A 15591-nucleotide genomic window follows, 5' to 3' on the forward strand; every position below is an offset into this window, starting at 1 on the left:
CTTAAGCTAGTTTTACAGTCTCTAAGCCTAAAAGCACGTATATCACATCCACCATTAGCAATGCTGTGCACACAATGGACAAAGCCCATCTTGGAGAATTAATGGTTACTATAATTCTATCTTTACTGTGCATATTCATGAAAACTGGTAATAATTTAGGATACATGAAGAGTATGTTATATACAAAAATCTTTTTTTTTAAAGTACTTACATGAAATATATATTTCATGATAGGGTTAGCTTACATATATTTATTTTATCATCAACAAAAAATAAAAAAGGTTGAAAAACACAGAATATATTAATTAACCCAGATTTTTCATATTATGTACTGACCCTGATATAACAAATTACTTGTATTCACAGTTTAAACTTGTATTATTATATTAAATGTACTTTCTGTTTCATTTTTATTTTGCCATATTGCCAATTTCTTATTTCTATATCTAGCCATTTTATAAGAGAAATGTATATAGCATTATGACAGCTTCTTTTGCCAAATATTTTGCTAGACCAATACTAGGGTTTTACAACCAAAAGCTACATTTTAAAGTCGAGTATGGATGTACTTGCATGCTTGACTTCGACATAAAGGATGCTCCTATAAAAACAGACATCTATCAAAAACCTTTTACATCTACATTGGGAACTCTTACTACTTTTGTTCATTATTCCATACCAAACAAAATAATTAAAAATGTCACAATGAAAACAAAACAAACGGATAAGTGCCAAGTTTAAGGTTGCTGCATGACAAATAAAACTCTTATTTCTCTCTCTCTGATCTCCAAATTTGAAACAGACTGGCTGGGTCAGATTATACTGAATTTTGTATAGATTAATATAGAATTTGATTAAACCTTATTTTTATTTTAGAGTTTTTCTATTTTATTTGCATAATTTCTAAAACTTCCTAAATGAACACCAAAATTTTTTTCTGTAACATTATAAATGAGAGAGAGAATGAACCAACAGAGGTGAGACATGAGTTGCAGCTAAAAAATAACATTGGAAATCACTTTAAAAAAAAAGAACACAGTGTTGTTAAGTCTGAAATAATGAAATATTAATAAGTGGTCTAACTTATGAAAATTAACAAAAAATAACTTGATTGCATTATAAAAAACCTATAACTACAAATTAAATTTTAAATGTCAAGAAATGAGCTGATTTTCATGACACGTTTATATACAGTTTGGTAGCCTTTTTTCAGGTGGCAGTACAGTCCTTGACAGTACAATTAAAAGTTAGATAAAACAATACCCATTGGCTAGAGATTGTTACAAAAGCAGATGGACTCAAATCCATTTTTGTCACTAATGTAAAGTTGTTGGAAAGAAGAATTTGATGAGAAATAGCAGATCTAAATAATTAAAAGTCACAATGATAGCAGTGACAACTTAGATGCAGTAAGTGTAAAAAAGAACTGAAAGTGTGGAGTACTATGACAGAGCTTGAAGATAAAAGTTGTACATCTAAGTATAAAGTGAATCAGTTCAATAAATTAGTATTCCAAACAATTTATTTTATGCATTCAGAACTTCCAGGTGAAACCATACACAAGCTACTAGATCTGAATGGTTTGGAAACTGAACAAAACATTTAAGTTGGAACACAATTAATAATATAAAGATAATACCAAACTGTTTACATAAAGACGTCATGAAACATCTGTGAAGATGCAACTTTTACAATGTTGTGATAAATGAGGTTTGTGATTTAGAAATTCAAAAACAGAAAATCACTTGTGTAAAAATATGTGCATGAAGACAATGTTGAGACCTACAGAGTGTAAAGCTGTATAATGACAAGCCCAGAAAAGTGCCCAACATTTGAAGAATACCTTTGATAAATTAGAAGTATGCATAAAAAGTGGTAAGTTTATGCACAGATGAAGCTGCTACTAGGTTACAGAGCTGCTTTAGTTCTACATTTTCTACATTTGTCACACTGACACATTACATCTCACAGACTTGCACTGTGCTATATCAATCCCATCAAGAACATTAAAATACATGAAACCACCAAATCAAGATGAAACAATGTATTATTTCTTCAGTAGCTCTGCAGTGTGAACTGCATGACATTTAGAACATTTTCAACGACAAAAAACCACATACTGCAAGATGACTGACCATGAAAAGTATGGTTGGTGCTTTGTATCATAATTATCCTTCTGTCGTTATAACATTTTCTGAACTTGGTACAACAGATGCAACAGTTAAATCATTATCCATAAAAATATCCATTAACTTAATTTTGAACTTTGTGAGGCTATCTGTATATTTGTGTGAACTGGTCGTAACATTAACTCAATTTACTTCTTAAATCTGTATCACTTTAGGGAACTGTGTCTTATTTAGCATTTGTATATTTGAGGGGGACTGTTAAAAAAACTGAAAACAATGATTTAGAAGCAACTTCAAAGTTTAGTGAAAAAATAATTTGAGTATGATTTTATATAATGAAAAGTGAAGTAACTGTCAGGAAGTTTAAGTACAACCACTGACCAGAAATACAGAGTTTAAAAAATTGACTTAAATAATTACAAACATCACATTGAAATGTGTGGTGAACAGATCTCTAAGGGTTGAAGAAACAGACTGCAATATTTTAACAGCATGTAAAGCAAACATTTGTCATAAAGTAATTTCAGTTAACTTCGTAATACAATATCAAGCATCCATTTATTCTTTTTACCAGATATGGTATAGGAAAGAGAAAAACCAAAATGAATTAGAAAAACAACAAGAAGAGCTGGTTTAAAACACATACTTTTATTTCAGATATTACTTCCTTGGATCTGTCAGTTTTGTCAGAAGGTGTTTGAATAACAACAGTTGAAAGCCTCTGGTCATTTGATTTGTTTTTCTTCTTTTCCACCTCTTTTGACAGCTCTCTAACTGTGCCGATTTCTTGCAGTAATTGGTCTTTCTCAATCATCCATAGCCTCTCATTTGTTCTAGTAGAACGTCTAAGTTCTATGAAATCTCGTGTACTTTGGTGAAGTAATTCTTGTGCCTGTTTTAATCTAACAGTTGAAATACTAATTAACTATACTCTAATGGGTTATATCACTAAAAGTAGCTAAAACTGTGGGTCAGGTATAAATTGCCAATATTATAACAATCAGTACTAACTACAGATTAAAATGAAATAATAGCAACTTTAAAAGTGGACAAGTTCTCATGTTAAAATCTGATGTTATTTTGAATTAATTATTTAGCTCAGTCAGTTACTCAATAAAAAATTAACTAAAGGTCAGTTAATCTAGGTTACATGATTTTCATTGATGCAGGTTTGAATTGTTGTTTGAAGTTCTAATATATTCTGTAAGATTTGGAACTTAGGTCTAACATCTGCTTGTGTGTATCTAAAGAATAACACAAGTTAGTGGCATTCCCAGTGGAATTGAATCTACATACACAAATTACAAAAGTGACATTAATTTTAATAATAGTATCTTCTTACCTTTAGTAATTTTTTTAAGTGTAGACAACCACATTTAAACAAAAAATACTGTGTATATACTGTATATACTGAATAGAGAGAAACACACTACAACAGAAACTGCAATTGCCCCTAACATAGATAAACTAATAATGCAGGTTACTAGAAGTACACCACTGAAGGTAACAAGTAAAATACATGTCTGGAATTTCACATTCCAGCACCATAATAGTTACATACATGTACAAACACTCTAGTGATATCTAAAATACAGGTGTCACTAATTACTGCTAAAAATAATGAAAATGGAATTTGCAATCTAAAGTCCAAATATGAAGAAACACATTTTAGCATGCCCTCCTCCATCATCAGTATCATCAAATGTCATGCTTTGCAGCATAGATGATCAAGTCCCTCTACCTTTTCCAGTCCCAGACACTTGTGATTACATCAGTCAACCTCTCTTTGAATAACTACACTGTTAAACTGTCTAGAACCTTCACTACCTCAGTTGTTACCAAATGTTCCATCCATCATCACATGACCAAAGAACACTGCTTATCCTTCTCATACTTTATGCTGTTGTTTTATTGGGTGCTCAAATGTGAGAATGATCTTAAGTTATCACTGTGTTCAACATGTGCTAGTAAACCCAAGAAAGGACATGTGCCAAAACAAACTTAATATGACGGAATAAGATATAATAAATATAAGTCAATCCTATTAATATATTTTATGTATTAGAAGTAACTCTTACTCCTTCACAACTACCTAATGTGCTTTAAAACATTATAAAAAAGTATAAAACTCTGGCCCAGCAGCTAACATTATGAATAAAGACACAATAACTAATTCACAGAGACTAAGCAAAAAATTCCACATTATATATCTAAACCTTGTGTAGTTATTGCACTGGAAAGTTTTATGGAAAATCACCCACTACTGATGAAATAAAACACAAATCTAAGCATACAACAGTTATTGTGTAAAGAACTGTAGGAATCTGTGTAAGCATAAATTGCCTCAAAAGGAGATACACATTAGAGGTAATCAAATTTTATACCCAGATAAATATGAACTCTAATGGATGACTTTCCCAACCATGAATATTTATACAATGAGTTAAGCTGATATTATACTGGACAATTAATCCATTACCTTTGAGCGTCAATTACATTAAGTAGTGTAATGGAAATTCATATTACTTTTTCTAATTATTCCAACAATCTAAATCTCATGCAAGAAGAATCAAATTAATAAGCCCAATTATTAAATGATTATCCACTTCAACCATTCACCCAGCTTCAGTTGACATAGTTCAAAAGTACAATATACAGTTCATAATTGTTTAACAATTTACAAAACTAGTAGATGCATATATTGTTAACTGTTACTTCTGAAATATTAAGTTATTTGTGTAAGTTATTATGCTGTAACCCTATCCAAAGACTAGAAGAATATTTAACTATTCTCCTGAACTCAGAAAAGCAACATTTAAGAAAAGACAATTTTATTAAAAAAAACAAAACAACTAATGTACTGACATCAGACAAGAAAAATGTATTCAAAATCTGTACACAATTCCAACAAACCTTAATCAACAGAATCATACTAATCAAATAAATTACATTAGAAAAACTCGCATTTAAGTTCCTAAGATTATGTGTATAACCACACTTTAAACACAATATTACCAAACATTTAAGGACAGGTAATGTGTACAAAGATAACTTTGTATTAAAAGGTCAAAATTATGAGAAAGTTATTCTATAAAATGGGTAAGTATTCCAAACCAAGCCACTTTATTTTATACTATCTTTTATTACTGTTATCAGTTTCTTAATTTGTATAGAGATGCTTGTACAAAAAGTTTTAGCATTGAAGTGAATTTCAAATAGGTATTGACCACTGAAGTCCTCATAATAAAACATAACTTTGTCATGTTTGAAGTCATATTATAAACAAAACATGACTAAACATTTCTGAATGTCCTTTACATATTGCAGTGCATTACAGTTCTCCACTCTCCCAATGTCTATCATGTCATCCCTTAAGTAATATCTGATTTTAGGTTCAGAAAAAGAGAAAGGATTTCAAATGATTTTAATGTTATTTAATCAATAATGTATGTTCCATTATTATTAATTACTTCCTGCCAATAATTCACAAGCTTCTGAATGCCCCCTCTATAAAATTCTTGGGGTTTGGAGGAAAAGAATGTAGAGAGGGTAGTTTTGACATCTTCATGTGTTCCAAGTTCTTTTCCATCAAGATAGTTCTACAAACTTCAGAATAGATGATAATCAGATGGGGCAAGGTCTGGAGAATAAGGAGGATGTGGGATTTTTAACCAGTCTAACTCCTTAATTTTGCAGATATGATCCTTGCTGTATGGGACCGTGCATTATTCTCCTGTAATACAACACCTTTATGATTGATCAAAGCAGGCCTCTTTTCTTTCAGTGCAACATTCAAGCGCTCTAACTGTTGACAATACAAGTCTGATATAATAATTACACTGAGTGGCAACAACTCAAGGTGGATCACACCAACAATATCCCACCAAATGCTTAACAAGACTTTCCTAGGGTGGAGGTCCATTTTGGACTGTGCTTTAATCAGTTTACCTGCACTGAGCTATTGTCTGTGGTGCTTAACATTATTAAATATCCATTTTTCATCTCTAGTCACTAACCTGTCCAAAAATGGTAAGTTATGTTCATGAGAATGCAGAGAAGTGCAAATATCCATTCTTGCTCTAAGGTTGGCTTCTGTGAAATCATGGGGGACCCATTTTCCAAGCTGTTTGAGATGACGGTGAACTGTTGAATGGGTTGAATGAAGCTTCTATGCTAGTTCTTCAACTGTCACAGCACAATCTTCATCAAGTGCAGCCAGCAGCAAGTCATCATTAAACTCAACAGGACAACCTGAATGTGGTGCATCACTTAAGCTGTAACCACCTGACCTGAACTTCTGAAACCACCTTTGACATTTTCTTTCATTGAGAGACTCCACACTATAAACACCTTGAATGTTTTGTGTAGTTTCTGCTGCACTATTGCCTTTTATAAACTCATAAAGCATTATATGTTTAATGTGCTCCCCAGACACATCCATCTTCATAAGGGTTTATTTGATTAATGATCTGAAAAAGTGGAGTTGGGTTAGTTTCTTTTATTTGTCTGAACATTTTTATACATGTCCTACTACACATTTTAGTCATTAAAGCCTTCTACAAAGACAGAAATGATGATGAACTTTCTGTAATAAATATTCGGACATTACTTATGGGATGACCTGACATATAACTTGTTGCTCAAGTAAAGAGCTCCTACACAGTTTAGATTTTACAGAAGACTAAAGTCATAATGAAAACTAAGTTGTGGGGAGATGAATTAAAAGATATTTCAGAGGTAAGTGGCTGTTTGAAATTCTTTTTAATTCTTACAACGTAAAGCTCAAAAACAGGGAGACAAATCTCTAAAGTACACTCACATTGTAAAGGGGGCAGGAACTGATGAACACGAAGAGAAATTGATGATATAAAATAGCAAGTAGAAAGGCAGAAGGATAATGATGTATACCACTAAAAAATTGCAGCAAATGGAGCCAGAGTAGAATCCAGAACCAGAAAATTTTTGTGAAGTAGGCCAAATCGAACAAACCCACACAGAAATACAATAATGGAAATAACAGATTAAATATAAAGTTTTTATTAAAAAAAACAAAAAAACCTTTGATGATTAATTGGAGGTTGTAAAGGTTTCACATGTAAAATTTGACATTTCTGATGCACTAAAGTATTTTTAACCTTAAAAACAAAATTACTTTGCATGTTAGATAGTCAACATTTGAAAATAAATAAATTCCACTAGCAAATCACTAACCAAAAATTCTGATAATTTATTTAGCCTTGTAATGTTTACAGATAATATGTAAAATGCAGTGAAAATATGCATATATTATACAAATATTACAGTATAAATGATTTAAGGTTACTATGGGAGATATGGGCTAAATGGAATGCACCACCCACAGTAAAAGGGTTATACACTAGTAAAACTTGAAACTGATTTTTCTTTGAAGAATATAGATGCTAAAGCAACTACTACCAATTCTTATCTTGTGTTTTATCAAAATAATAATTTTATTTGGTATTTTGAAACCAAAATATAGTGGAATTGGATTTCCCAAAAGCCATGTTTTGCAGCTAATGGTCATCACATGGTGTTTTAATGTGTAAATCAGCTTACAACCAAAATGACCTGTCTAATGTTCAAGCTTTGAACAGCTCTAACAGTGTGCAATTTCATAAAAACAAAACTAAATCACCAATGGCAAGTAATATTGTCAAATAATTACATTAAAACTAAGACCAGAAATATAACACATGTGAAACTGAAATGTGTGTCTACAAATTGACCAGCAGGTGCAGATTTCACTGGAACAGCTGCACAATCCACAGCATGGCACAAGAGATATGCGTGTTTTTTTCACACCATACAAAATGCTTGATCTAAGAAGTTTTTGGATTTAAAATATCTTATCGTATCAATTCTACAAATGTCATTTTTGTTTCTACAGATACCTATAGGATTAAGCCAAATGTTCTTACTCACTTGCTTGATAAGGTATTAATTTTCTCAGTATCTCTCATTCTATGTGCCTTAGCCTCTGCTCTGACAACACGACACTCCTCAGTAAGTGCTTCTACTTGACCTTGTGATAGCTGTTTTTGTTCTTCTAGCTGCATCTCAAGAGTTTTAACCTATATTATACAAAAGACAAAATCTCTGATTCACTTCTATTTGGTCTGTTGAAAGCAAAATACCAGAAGTACTGAGTTTTCTGTTCACTGTGAAAAATGAACTAGCAACACTAGTTAAAAATTACTATATATATATATATATACACAACTGATTTTAATGTAAAATCACATCATATGTGATCACAGATTTAAAAATATAGAAATTTAAATTATCATTTATCATTAAATATTTTCTTTCCTACAGTGCATAAATTCAACAAATAAAATAACCTTACTGATCATTTTCCCACCTGAATACAAAGATTTTCAGAATCATAAAATGATGATCTTAAAGACATAGAAGGTTGAATTTGATCTTCATCACATACATAATGCCTAGAATGAAGTTCTCGAGAAACAGGCTTCACGGCTAATTAAAAATATAATGGTTGGTAAACATTTATGACAAATTACAAAGAAGAAAATATGTATTAAGCTAAGACTACAAATTATTAGCCTTAAAAACCTGTGTAAAAAAATGTAGAATTATCAGAAGATTTTATTTGATTATTTCAAATATTACTTTCAAATCTGCAAATAACACTTAATGAAGTGATGTAGTATCAATTTATATAACAAAAGCTATGACTCACTGGCTGTTCAATGTCACAGAAATTTAGATGCACTTCCTTTTTTTAAAATTAAACAAAAACCCAAGTCTACAGTGTACATCAATTCATCTTTATATCTTAGAAAAATTTCCAATTTACTAAATATCTGCATGACAAATATGTCTTTTTCTCAGTAGCATGGAGCCTTCTATATACACACATCAAGTTAACCAAACATGTGGAAAAGTTGAATGGAAGAAATAATAAAAAAGAAGCTTAGAAATCTAAATTTAAAAAAATTCTAAAAATCTACACATGCAAAGTTTCTGGTTAAGTGGAGATATAACAGAAATAAAAGTTTGAAAATTTTGAAAACTTTACTTAAGAAATAATCTAAATAAGTATACTGCTCCAAATATGTACAGATTTTATATTAAAATATTCCAAACTACAGCAAGTCAGACCATTTGAAGATAACTAAGTACACACATAGTCTTACAAACAATAAATAATAACTTAAAATGGTAAATATGATTTTATCTAATAACTTTTGTAGATTAAAATAGATGGAGAAATCAAAATTTCTTACATCGAGTTTGGTCTGATATTTTAAACCAAGGCTTTCCTTGCCCATACTGAGGTATAATGATGTCACTATCTTTATCAACAAAACAAATTATATCATCTTCCTCATGTTCTTTGGGTAAAGTTTTTAGTGGCTTCTGTTTCTTTCTGTGCCTTACAAAATCCTGACAATAAAATACAGACAGTTACTAGCAAAACATTTTAAAATCTTTCTAAGGTTAGAAAATTAGATTTTCTTTTTCCACATTGAAATCTCACCATTACAAAACCAATATAAGAAATTATGTATCTTATAATGTTCAGCTAGAGATGATGTTACACACCTTTCAACAAAGGCTAAATCAAGTATGAAATATAAAATACATTATTACATAAAGTTGATATTAAAATAAAAATCTAAGTTACTTTTCTCACTATTAACTATACACTTTTGTAAATTTTCTTCATAATTCATACTACAACAAGTTAAGATATCTGTTTACTATGTAATATGATTCACTCAGTTAGAACAAAACTTTTGATTTTACACAAAGACAGTTTTTGTCACTTTGCAAACAATGTCTATTGTATAACTGTACACACAACATGTGATTCAAGTTGTGCAGCACTACAGTCATTTTTTAAGTGATCAGTTATCAATAAGTTGATCAAAAAAATAAACTTTGTTTTTAATTTAATAGACTGTCCCCCAAAGCTAAAAATTCATAATATCAACTTCTATATACAACACTTCTTTCCTATGTTCAAAGCAACTTCAACCATACAGATGAATAATGAATAATATTGAAATTAACAAATAGGGAAACTGCCTTTTCTAATGGGGGAAGATACACTCTTGATGATGAGAAACCACTTGAAATAAAAATATATCTGAGAACTGCTGGTATGGGTATTAACACTCACTAATGAAGCAGAGAACAACATTTCAACCTTCCTAGGTCATCTTCATTAACCTGAAGATGACATAAGAAGGTCAAAACATTGTTCTTTGCTTTATTAGTAAAAGTTTTAACACCCACACCAGCTGTTCTAAGTAGTAAGATACAATTCAGACAATTTTAGTATATTCTAATAGCTTATCACAAACACCAATGCATACTTTAACAAGTTTTCTCAGTGTTCTTGTTAATAATTTTATGATAGACACATTTTAATGGCAAGTTTTAGCAAGCACCAAAACCAAAACTGCATTTTATATGTAATTTCTAGGTGTTACCAGAATGTTAGATTGTGCATACTTCTGACATCTCATTCTAATGTGTAGGACATTAATAATTAAGTCATACAACACACAAAAAAACACAACTTGGAGTTAGTAAAATAAAATTCAGGCTACCTATTGATAATAACTCATTACACAGCTGGTTTAAAAGTCACACTAAAATTTATTATATATATATATGTATATGCATTAATGAAAATTAATACATTTTGATAAAGTTAAATAAACAAAATCACAAGTGATTGATAGTTACAGTAGACTTAATAAATGGGTAGTGGTTGGGAGCTATACTAGTTTGTTTGGATAACTGGATGGGATGCTTCATACTAGGATAAATTGTCTTCTATGCCATCAATTAGTGCCTTTCTACCATATTGGGGGATGTAATGCCAACTTCAAGAGGTAAGGTTTACCTCCAACTGATAGTACTTTATTTTCTTGTTCTTATTTTTATTCCAATTAATGTTTCTTCTTGACTTTGAAGAGCAGTCACCTTCCCACAACTATTTGCAGACAGTGAAAGGTGATATAAATTAAGGATGTTGTGGACCAACATCTCACTCTCCTAATTTCTATTTCTATTGCTACTCTTTTATTTCTTATGTCAGACTGGATAATGGAGGTTAAAACTGATAGATGGTGTATCTCCACCACAATGTTGGTTCTACTTCCACAGTCACCTCCAAAACCTAGGGTACATTTTATAATTCCATGTTGTAGCTTGTACCCTGGGATGTTTTAAATTAGTGCAGCATTTTCTATTTATTTTTGTTTCAGCCTGTTTTTTAAGTTATAACAAACTAATATGTATGAGAATTTATACATATAAAGGACAAAACATACAAATAATTTATCTAAATACAACTTCAACTTGTTTTGGAAAAAATGTTGACTTTTCAGGATTTGAACCCCAAAAGTAGCACCCTGCTTAACTGAGTTCTGCCTAATCTCTTCTTTAGATGGTATCAATCAAAATAAATTTTTGCATACTCACAAACAGAGCATCCATTCTTACAGAAAAACATGACATTATTTTACAGTGCAATACAAAGTTTGTTTAGTTTTAATTACTTTAAATTATACTTCAACTGTTTTATGTTGGAAGAGTTTCATGCTATGATAAAAAGTGATACAAGAATTTGTGGACAAATATAATTAACTATTTAATACTGTACAACTGGTTAATGGATTTCACAGTAAAGATTGTGAAGTTATATAATTTCACAAACCCTAAAAGTTCTATTACCTTCACTTTCAATGAATCAATTTGGGCATATAACTGCAATACATGCTCTCTCTCTTGGAAAAGACAAACTTGCAAATCACTTAGTGCTTCTTGAAGGGCAGCTATCTCTTTTTCTCGTTGTCTTAATTCTGCCTCAAGCTCATACTATTATTGATTAAAAAACATAATGATTGTCATTTCTCACTCTCTTAAATTCTTGTAATTATATATTTTAAAACACTGATTTTACTTCAGCTAAATAAAAACAATAATTTTGTATACTTCAATTCCAAGATTTATAATTAGGGTACTTTATATATTACTACAACAGGGTGTTCGGAAAGTCACTGTGCAGTTTTATAATCACATTTTATTCAGTCTATTTCAAGCCAGCAACTGATAGTGGTGTTTAGAAATAAAATAAGAAGGATCCAGGCTTGTATTGATGCCAATGGGGGTCACTTTCAACATTGTTTATAATTGTCATTCATATTTACCTCCTGTATTCTATACTGAAATATGTCTGTTAATAAATATATAAGTGCACAGTAACTTTCTGAACACCCTGTAGAAAGCATTTATAACTTTAGCTCAGCTAATCCCATTTTAAAACAAAAGGTCAAAATTTAGATTTTGAAAAAGTAAACTCAAATTATGTAAAATCAACAACAGAAATTCATCCAGTTAAATTATATGTAAGCAATGAAAACCTTAGATTACATACACTGTTCACACACATGGATTTGTTGAGCCCAACAGTATAATGAATTTTCCATAACTAAGAATGCTTTAATATACACATAATAAAAATTCTAAATAGCAGCATGATACACAAAAGCATGTACTAATCCCTGCAAACAAACTGTATGTACTTCTGTATTAAAATTAAGAACTATAAATACTTTGTATGTAAAGAAGATATGGATGTGCATGCACACAAGGTTACAAAAGTCATGCACAATGTATACCAAAGAATCTTGGCCAGACATAAAGATTTTCTTCAGGAACAAAATTATTTGCAAAAAAAAATATATAAATTCAATTAAAACAATACACACAGGAGAATGACACATCCTCCAGGATAATGCATCCTTCATAAGTAAAAGTACAGAAGAATGACACATCCTTCATAAGATGTAATCCCCCCTAAGCACTTCTAGTTGAATTAATATAAATTCAATTAAAACAATACACACAGAAGAATGACACATCCTTCATAAGATGTAATCCCCAAGCACTTCTAGTTGAAGTGATGTAAATTCAATTAAAACAATACACATAGAGAATGACATATCCTTCATAAGAAGTAATATGCCCCTGCACTTGTAGTTGAATTAATATAAATTCAATTAAAACAACACACACTCAATACACACAGGAGGATAATGCATCCTTCATAAGTAATCCCCCCTAAGCACTTCTAGTTGAATTAATATAAATTCAATTAAAACAATACATACAGGAGAATGACACATCCTTCATAAGATGTAATCCCCCCTAAGCACTTCTAGTTAAAGTGATGCTTATTCTTCACAAAACAAAATAAAAATACAGGAAGGACAGGTAAGTGTATTTACATCCACAAGTATTTACTCAACTTTCTGTATAACAAAGAGGTAGAATACCACGTTGAGAAGATTATGGAAAAGATGATGCAGAAAAAGAAAATATAAAAATGAGCTCCTTTTTTATAATATAGCATCAGAAGAAAGGAAAATTCTTGAAGTTTATAATAAAATACAGTTGGGAATATAATATATAGAAACACACTATCAAAACAGTTTTGAAGAAAAATCCATCTCAACAGTTGAATTGTAGCAAGGGCGGATGGATTTAACAGTTTTTATATTCCCTGGCTCAATGCCAATTTTGGGAAAGAGAAATATCCTCTTTTAGGTTCCACTAGCCATTTGATTGGTTACATAGTTTCAATTATATACATCTTGATATATAATATTGGTGAAGGGGAGCTGTAAAAAGAAACAATAACAAATAATTAATACCTCTCCAGTCTCTATGGACATACTGGACAATGGTGAATAAAGAGACAAAACTATGGGTAGAAGAATGTGGCATTGATGTGTCAGGGATCATCTGCAAGGTCAAGTACAGGGGACATTGGTGACTAGAAGCAGGAAGAGACATGAAAAATAAGAAAAGTGTTGTCACCAACAGAAGAATAAACTAATCCTGATGAGGTGTCTAATCAATCCAGACAACAGAGTGGAAGTTGATGAAGGGAAAGCCCACTGCAGGAAAAGGCAGTGTCATCTGCTCAAAAAGTGTTAGTAAAAATGAAATAACAAAGAACAGCCCATAAAGAACAAAAGAAAATGAGATCAAAGAAAGGAAAGATCCAATCACCACCAAAACAGTTTAGAGAATGGTCAAGGGATGAAATAGCATAGGAATCATCAAAATTAAGGAAAATGAATCCAATGGCAAGAAAGAAGGAAATATGTCTGAAGCATATATAAAGAAACTGAGCCATTCCAGACACAGTTTCAAAATTTCAGACTGGAGATAAAAAAAAACACAACAAGTTAGGTATTGATTGGAGCTGGAAAGGCAGCAATGATAGGACTCCCATAATTGGAACAAATCCATTGAAAACACCAGAAGATAAATAGATTACCTCATGAGAAGGATCCAGTCTTGATGAAATAATTCATCCACTACCAGTACCTAAACTTTCAAGATATGAGAAACCAACAGCTAAATGCAGTGGTGGCGAGACCAAAACAGAAAGTCTATAGCAAAGAAATCAAGGGTCCCAAAAGTGAGTGCCTTCCTGAGGGTGAGAGAAGAAATCAGAAAGTTGTCCAAATGGATCATGATGAAAAGGTCAGACAGACAGAAGATAAAAGTAACCCTGCTGAGCACCAAAGGTCTTGAGAACATAGACACAGACACCACTCTTCTGGAAAACAAACTCTGGAACTGGATCTGGTGTCCAAAACAGTATCCCATCTAAACAGAAGTATTGATTGACAAGGTTTTTTTTTGTAGTTGGTACAAAGCTATACAATGTGGCACTTGTGCTGCACATGCTACCTGTATGAAAATCTGCACAGGTGAGTGCTACAAGCACTCAGTCTTACTATTGAGCCCTGAGGGTTTCAAACAGATACATATCTCAGAAAATTGTGGAAAATCGGGCATCAACAGTCATGCAGATATGAATGATCCGCTGTGAAAACAAGAGGTGAAAAAAATTAAAGTGAATCTCAAATATACTTGCACTGACCAACCAGAATCCACTGAAGGGGACAGACAAGAGTACTTGCAGAAAAACAAGGAATTCTAGAAAAGACCAAGTCCCAAAAAGAAACAAATCCTTTATATCAGAATTTCCATTTCTTCAAGATGTAAAGGAGTAGGCTGACCCATAATACATATGAACTGAGAAAGACCTTCAAGAAGTAGGGTATGGTAAGACTAAATTAGAGACTTGAACCAGCCATCTAAGTATCATAACAACTCTTGAAACAGAATAGAGGTCACAAAAGTGAAGACACACTGTATGGGGCAAACAGTCTAAATGTTCACACAGTAATGGTACAGAAGGCTTCATGAATGTAACCTCTAAGTAAAAGCCTACTGGACCCAATAGAAAACATGTGGGGCTATAGCCATCTTAAAGGGGAAGTGGGGCTATGAATCAAATGTTCAACTATTGTGAATGAACCAAAAGAAGTGAAATATTGATGTTTAAGTTGGTTGGTTGGTTTGGTGTTTTATGGCACAA

At 31.5% G+C, this 15591-nt stretch overlaps 1 protein-coding gene across 1 annotated transcript in view; it reads right to left on the reverse strand.

The window, feature by feature from the left end:
* The window catches only part of LOC143235992 (coiled-coil domain-containing protein 77-like), a 31320-nt gene that overhangs the window by 5050 nt on the left and 10679 nt on the right, over window positions 1-15591 (reverse strand). The window contains exons 3-7 of the mRNA XM_076474150.1: window positions 11865-12008; window positions 9401-9560; window positions 8512-8630; window positions 8073-8221; window positions 2776-3031 (exon numbers count right to left, since the gene is read on the reverse strand). Coding sequence (XP_076330265.1) covers window positions 2776-3031; window positions 8073-8221; window positions 8512-8630; window positions 9401-9560; window positions 11865-12008 — 828 coding nt within the window. The remainder of the gene's footprint in view (window positions 1-2775; window positions 3032-8072; window positions 8222-8511; window positions 8631-9400; window positions 9561-11864; window positions 12009-15591) is intronic.

Source organism: Tachypleus tridentatus, chromosome 13 (assembly GCF_004210375.1).
Source record: "Tachypleus tridentatus isolate NWPU-2018 chromosome 13, ASM421037v1, whole genome shotgun sequence".
NCBI classification, from domain to species: Eukaryota; Metazoa; Arthropoda; class Merostomata; order Xiphosura; family Limulidae; genus Tachypleus; species Tachypleus tridentatus.